Here is a 7,561-nt window from a genome sequence, read left to right on the forward strand (position 1 = left end):
GTTGACTTTGCATGTTGGAAGCCGGCCGGGAAGGTCGCAAATGGAGATCCCACGACCCCGGGACACTGCGACCGTCGTAAATGTGAAGTCAGTTGTGCCAACAGTCTGAATTTGTATCCATGGGGAGGCTGCCACCGTTGTAAGTGTGAAAAACGGTCGTACGTCCCTTTTTCCAGTGCCGTTGCAACCTTGAAGGGTCACTAAACGAATGGTTATACGTCGAGGACAACCAGTACAGCAAAAATGGACCTGTAGAATAGTCAGGATTTGTTCCTGGACTGTTATTTTTATGGCCAACTCATGCGGCATTGCATAGCATCCTCAATCGTTCTGTGATCGACGCGTTTCCCTGACCAGTTTGGAATCTGGTCATGGAATTTGCAATCTGACACAAGGCCACCTGAAGAGACTAGAAGCATTTGAAATGTGGATTGACAGGCAGCTGTTACGTAGAAGCTGGGTGGACAAGATCAGAAATGAGGAGGGGATGAGCCGCCTGGGAAAGCCGAGGGAAATCACCAAAATAATTAAAAAACGAAAATTAGAATATTTTGGACAGGTGATGCGACACCCAGAAAAATACGGCATGCTCCATTTAACCCTCCAGGGAAAGATTGAAGGCAAACGAGGTCCAGGCAGAAGAAGAACATTGTGGCTTCAAAATCTCAGGGACCGGTTTGGACAAAACTCAGCAGCACTTTTTCGTGCGGCTCCTGATAAAAACAGGATCGCCAACATGATCGCCAACGTCCGATAACGGATATGGCAGAAGAAGAAGAAGAAGAAGAAAAAGAAAGAAAGAAAGAAAGAAAGAAAGAAAGAAAGAAAGAAAGAAAGAAAGAAAGAAAGAAAGAAAGAAAGAGTAGTAGTAGTAGTAGTTCATTTTGCAAAGGTCCAGTTGGGTATTGATTAGGGCACGATGACGATGAGCAGCACTTCCCAAAGTAGAGGTGGGTGCAGCTTGGCACCCGAAATGCATTTGTGGTTAGAAGGCAGCATTGTAGGCTAACTCTGCCCACTGCCAGAAGTTCGATCCTGACAGGGCTCAAGGTTGACTCAGCCTTCCGTCCTTCCGAGGTTGCTAAAATGAGGACCCAGATTGTTGGGGGCCAAGAGGCTGACTCTGTAAACCGTTCAGAGAGGGCTGTAAAGCAGTATATAAGTCTAAGTGCTATTGCTATTGTTCTTCCTTTTCCCCTTCCTTCCTTCCTTCCTTCCTTCCTTCCTTCCTTCCTTCCTTCCTTCCTTCCTTCCTTCCTTCCTTCCTTCCTTCTTTCCTTCCACCCATCCATCCATCCATCCATCCATCCACACATGGTACACAATGGTTAGAATGCAGCATTGTAGACTAACTCTGCCCACTGCCAGGGCTCAAGGTTGACTCAGCCTTCCGTCCTTCCGAGGTCGGTAAAATGAGGACCCAGATTGTTGGGGGTCCATAGGCTGACTCTGTAAACCGCTCAGAGAGGGCTGTACAAGCACTGGGAAGCGGGATATAAGTCTGCTATTGCTATTTGTACAAAGCTCTTTCTGTCCGTAGCTGCCATCTTCTCCTTGAGCAAGCGCTAATGTCCAGGAGGAGCCCCAGATTGTACACCAACGTGGTCTCGGGCAGTGGTACCCCATCCAGAGGAAATGAAGGAAGATCACTAGATACCAGGGGAAAGTTGGGGGGGGGGAAGCAGCTAAAACCTGTAGCCACTTGGTCTCGTCAAGGTCAGGAAAGACCTCCCTATCGCTGGCCCAATGTCATCACCGTACCTCGAAGGGAAATGGCTTACGTAAAGGAAGCAAATAGAATTGTAGCCTGCCCAGAGTCACTTGGCTGAGATGGGCAGCTGTAGAAATTTAAAATAGGACAGGAGCAGGAACAGAACAGAAAAGCAGAGTTTGGGATAGGCAGGATCCGATCTGAGTCGGCCACCAGGACCAGAGGTTTAGTCTTCCGAGTTTTTGGATTTGTGCTGGAGCCTATCTTTAGGGAAGTCTCTCTAGCAGAGTGTGTGCTTTGGGCTATTCTATGTGTGGTGTTTATATTGTGCCTTTTTAGATGTTGACTGGGGTGTTGATGGCTTGCTACTAAGTCGCCGGCTGTGGTTTCCTTGCGCTGTCAAACCCTCTCCTCCTAAGTCAGGGGTTCCCAACCGGGGGTGCGAGACGATATTCCAGTGGGTGTGCAAACTTGGGTTTAGAAGTTTCGAAATTATAGTGTAGGCGCATAATTCGTTGCCTTTATTTCAAACTTTTGTAAGGGGGTGCAAGAATATATCAGAAGCGTTCTAGGGGTGCGGGGTATAGAAAAGGTTGGGGACCGCTGTCCTAATTGTTTGATAAGCTGATGGTAAATCAGCACTCCTGTTGGCTGACGGGCCGTTTTCAGGCTTCAATTATTTCCCTGGCTATTTTTGTACCTGCTCAGCCAATAATCTTAGTAGCTGCAAAACCGAACGTATGTCATTATTGCAGCGTGAGACTACCAATGAGTTCGGGTCCCCTTGTCTGTCTGCTCGCTTGTCTTCTTGCAATCTGGTGGATTATATAATAATAATAATGATATAGTTGGAAGGGACCTTGGAGGTCATCTAGTCCAACCCCCTGCTCAGGCAGGAAACCCTATACCATTTCGGACAAATGGCTGTCCAGTCTCTTCTTAAAAACTTCCAGTGTTGGAGCATTCACTGCTTCTGGAGGCAGGTGGTTCCACTGGTTAATTGTTCTCACTGTCAGGAAGTTTCTCCTTAGTTCTAGGTTGCTTCTCTCCTTGATGAGTTTCCATCCGTTGTTTCTTGTCCTGCCTTCAGGCGCCTTGGAGAGTAGCTTGACTGCCTCTTCTTTGGGGCAGCCCCTGAGATATTGGAAGGCTGCTATCATGTCTTCCCTCGTCCTTCTCTTCATTAAAGTAGACATACCCAATTCCAGCAACCGTTCCTGATATGCTTTAGCCTCCAGTCCCCTGATCATCTTTGTTGGTTAGCTTTCTCCCTGTCCGTCCTTCATGGTCACCGTTTGCGATTTGCTTCATGTCCTGACCACCATTTCGCTGGAGCAGATTGAATTGCTTTCCAGTCGGACTTTGCTATGCTTATGGATCCAAGGAATTTGCTTCTGGGTGCTGGTTGTTTTTGGAATTGAAAACGGCGTCCGATTTGGAGAACGTCCCTCTTCAAACTAGGACCCTTTTAGAGGCGACGGCCAAGTGAACCGCTGCCGACTTCCACGTTGGGTTTTGTTAGGCCGTCCTAGCGGGGATCTGTTGGCTGCGATCACGAGTCTCACGTCCTTTTCCGGTTTCCTCTTTTTCAGGTCTCTCACGTCCAATTCCCCCCGTCACTCTTCGCCCGGGAACAAGTCTCCGGCTGTGCAGCACCGATGGAGAAACAAAGGACTGCGCTGTATCGAAGGGGTCATGTACCGGGTGTCGGCTAACAAGCTTTCCAAAACATCCAGCCCTCCCGGCAGGAGCATGGAGGTGGCGACCAGGAGCCAAGCCAGAGGAGGTGAGTGTCTGTCCCTGGTGGGTCGTCTACAAGGAATTTCACAGCTATCCACCAGTCACTTTGCCCAGAGGGCGGTTGACGTTCCGTGTCCTTTGCTCCAAACTTCGAAATTAATCTCGTGGTGCAGAGGTCCCCAACCTTTTGGGCGCCAGGGACCGGTTGCATGGAGAGAGGTTTTCCTGCGGACCGGAGGTGGCGTGGCTTTGTGTGCTGCCTACCTCTCGCGGATGGGGCTTTGCTTGTTTGTGCGGACCGGTTGCTGGCATGCCGTGGCCCGGTACTGGGATTGGGGACCCCTGTTGTGGAATACCTTCAGCTTTTCAGGGTTGAAACGAGGGGTCCTTGGTGGTGTCTGAGCTTGGTTGTTTTCATGCAGACGTTTAATGACCCAGCTAGGTAACGTCATCAGGAGAAGGAAGGAGGCAGGGTTTGCTCTGTGTAAACCCATGCCAAGCCTCGCGCGGGCGATGTTACTTAATTTGGGTAATGAAATGTCTGGGGAAAAAAACAGGGAGCACCAAGGACCCCTCGCCCTCAGCTTTGTGTCCCACCTAGATCCCCTTTTTCATTGTTTCGCAGAGCGTTAAACCTTGGCAAAATGGTTCCGCTCCTTTCCAAACCACAAGCAGCCCTTGATTCGGGACCAGCAATTGAGCCACAACATTTCCGTCGCTAAGTGAGACAGTTAAGCGAGCTTTGCCCCATTTTACGACCTTTCTTTCTTCTTTTTTTTATAAAGATTTTATTGATTTTCTTTTGTATACATATGTTAATTTTCCAATCAACGAGTTTGTCTGGGATTAGCTATGCTAATACATATTCCATTCCTAATCCTTCATTCTTTCCTCTAACCAACGGTAAAATGGATCCCAAATTTGGTAGTAGTCCGTGTCTTCTTTATCTTTCAATCTCATAGTTAATCTGTCCATCTCTGCACATTCCAATATTTTCCTGATTATTTCTTCTTCTGATGGCAATCCTTCGTTCTTCCAGTATTGTGCGAAGATTATTCTCGCTGCTGTGGTGATGTGGAAAATTAAGAATAAACTCTGCTTATTAATCTTTTCAGGCATTATACCTAGTAAAAAAAGTTCAGGTTTAAAATCAACATGTTCACCTAATATTTTTTCTAACCACATATGTATCTTTCTCCAATAAGGCTTGGCTTTGCCACGTCCACCAAACATGGTAGTACGTGCCTATATTATCTTTACATTTCCAACATCTATCTGACATAGTTTTAAACATTTTTGCTAATCCTGCTGGCGGCAAGTGCCATCTATAAAACATTTTATACAAGTTTTCTTTATATGAGGTTGACATTGTTAGTTTGTAGTTTCTCTCCCATAGCATTTACCACTTTTCTAGTTCTGTATTATAGCCAAAGTTTTTTGCCCATCTTATCATTGTTTCTTTAACTTATTCACTTTCCATTTCCAATATTAACAAAAAATTATACATTTTCTTAATTTCTTAATTCATTTTACGACCTTTCTTTGCTGCAGTTGTTAATCAGTGCGGTTGTTAAGTTGACAACGTGGTTGTTAAGTGAATCTGGCTTTCCCATTGACTTTGCTGGCTACAAGGTCGCAAAAGGGGATCCCGGTGACCCCGGGACGCTGCAGCCGTCGTAAGTACACGCCAGTTGCCAAGCGTTTGAATTTTGATCACGTGACCGAGAGATGGTGCAACGGTCATAAGTGTGAAGAAAGGTCATAAGCGCCATTGTGACTTTGAACGGGCACTAAATGAATGGTTTTAAGTTGAGCACTACCCGTACATAACTTCCAACTTTCAGGATCTGAACTTCTAAATTAAACGAGAGTGTGCTACAACTACAACCGAAACGAAGAGACCCTGAGTTCTAGTCCTACCGTAGGCATGAAAGCCAGCTAGATGACTTTGGGGCCAGTCACTCTCTCAAGTGACTGTGTGGAAAATAGGAGGAAGGAAGGAATGTAGCATATGTTTGCAGCCTTGAATCGTTCATAAAAAAATAATTAAAGTGGGCTAGAAACGAATGAATAAAAATCAACTAATTTTTTTGCGAGCTAAACCGAATGTTGCCGAAATGAAAGGGCCGGTCATGTTTAGTTAACTTGTTAACAACTACAGCCGATTACCGAATTTTAGCAGAACAGTTCTTAGGTAGGAAATAATTAAAATTGTGGCTTTGTTTGCTGCTTGCGTTTAGGAATCTAATCTCTATAATTGTATCTTGAACAATGGAACAGCCTCTCTCTTAAGCGATTGCCTGTTTGAGGATCAGGCTTGATAATTCGAGATGATGAAGAATTGATTTTGTGGGGTTCGGATGCCATAGCTTCCGTTTCCATCCAGAAACGGTACCAGCAGTAATCCAGATAAGGCTTCTAAATATATGTTAAATTAGTTTAGCTTTTCACCGCTGGCATAACGAGGTGCGTTAACACAAACGATGTGAATTGCTATAACTGGCGAACTTTAAGGGACTCGAAGCCCACTCCCCCTCCTTCGTCCATTCAGTGTTCCTTCCTCGGTGTCCCCCGCTTGCTCCGAGCTCTGTTCCTGAACACCTCTGTGGGCGATCCCTTGCTCCATTTCACCAGGCACTCAGGCCATTTCCAGTCATTAGGCAGGGAGGAAGTTCTCCGGGCGTGCTTGACCCCTACAAGTGTCTGGCCAGTGCTGAGATAAGCAGGAGGGACGAGATGAAGAATTGCTCCGAGCTTGGATTCGGTGAGGATTTTCTTGGCCTGAAAATTGTAAAGGTGGCTCCCGCTGGGGAAGGAATTTTATGGGCTAGTCAGTTACAGACGTTTGAACACTTTCCCTTTATCTGGAATGGAATGGAATAAAATGGAACAGAACAGAAGAACAGAATTGGAGGTGATGAAGAAGAAGAAGAAGAAGAAGAAGAAGAAGAAGAAGAAGAAGAAGAAGAAGAAGAAGAAGAAGAAGAAGAAGAAGAAGAAGAAGAAGAAGAAGAAGAAGAGGAGGAGGAGGAGGAGGAGGAGGAGGAGGAGGATGTTGGAAAGGACCTTGGAGGTCATCTAGTCCAACCCCCTGCTCAGGCAGGAAACCCTATACCATTTCAGACAAATGGCTGTCCAGTCTGTTCTTAAATACTCCCAGTGTTGGAGCATTCGCAGCTTCTAGAGGCAGGTTGTTCCACTGGTTAATTGTTCTAACTGTCAGGAAGTTTCTCCTTAGTTCTAAGGTTGCTTCTCTCCTTGATCAGTTTTCACCCGTTGCTTCTTGTCCTGCCTTCAGGCGCTTTGGAGAATAGCTTGACTCCCTCTTCTTTGGGGCAGCCCCTGAGATACTGGAACACTGCTATCCTGTCCCCCCTCGTCCTTCTCTTCATTAAACTAGACAGACCCAATTCCAGCAACCGTTCCTTACACATTTTAGCCTCCAGTCCCCTCATCATCTGCTCAAGCAGAAGACCCTGTACAATTCAAACGGCTGTCCCATCTCTTCTTTAAAGCCTCCAGTAATGGAGCATCCACAGCTTCTGAAGACAAGTCGTTCCACCGATTAATTGTCCTCCCTGTTGGGAAATTTCTCCTTAATTCTCGGTTGGATTTCTCTTTGATGAGCTTCCGTCCGTTGCTTCTTGTCCTGCCCTCAAGGGCTTTGGAGAATAGGTTGAGCCTCTCTTTTTTGTGACAGCCCCTCCAGTATTGGAAGACTGCTATCCTGTCACCCCTACCCTTTGTTAGACAAGTCATGCCCAATTCCTCCAACTGTTCTTTGCATAGTTTCGCCTCCAGCCCCCTAAATCATCTTTGTTGCTCTTCTCTGCATTCTTTCTAGATTCTCAATATCCTTTTTGAATCACGATGTCCAAAACCTTTCCGGGATTCTAGTAAAATGTCAAGATAAATCAGACCTCTTTATTCTGTTGCGAGGGTCTGCAATAAGCTGCCCAGAGTCACAAGGTGTTTGGCTTAAAAAGGCAGTTTGATCCAAACTGATCTGCAACCCCGATGAAAACACTAATCAAGATTTCCGGAAAACATGGCAAGATTCCACAAGAGAGTTAAAAGCAATGATAAGAAGAAAAACCCTGCAGGTTGGAA

The 7,561-nt window shown here is 46.1% G+C and overlaps 1 protein-coding gene across 1 annotated transcript in view; it reads left to right on the top strand.

Moving 5' to 3' along the window:
• LOC114923354 (zinc finger CCCH domain-containing protein 3-like) overlaps positions 1–4,084 on the top strand; it is a 139,770-nt gene extending 135,686 nt beyond the window's left edge. The window contains exons 5-6 of the mRNA XM_029286203.1: positions 3,304–3,497; positions 4,077–4,084. Coding sequence (XP_029142036.1) covers positions 3,304–3,497; positions 4,077–4,084 — 202 coding nt within the window. The remainder of the gene's footprint in view (positions 1–3,303; positions 3,498–4,076) is intronic.
• Positions 4,085–7,561: the final 3,477 nt, after the last annotated feature.

This window comes from Protobothrops mucrosquamatus, unplaced genomic scaffold, assembly GCF_001527695.2.
Source record: "Protobothrops mucrosquamatus isolate PMUCROS unplaced genomic scaffold, P.Mucros_1.0 scaffold3092, whole genome shotgun sequence".
Lineage (NCBI taxonomy): Eukaryota > Metazoa > Chordata > Lepidosauria > Squamata > Viperidae > Protobothrops > Protobothrops mucrosquamatus.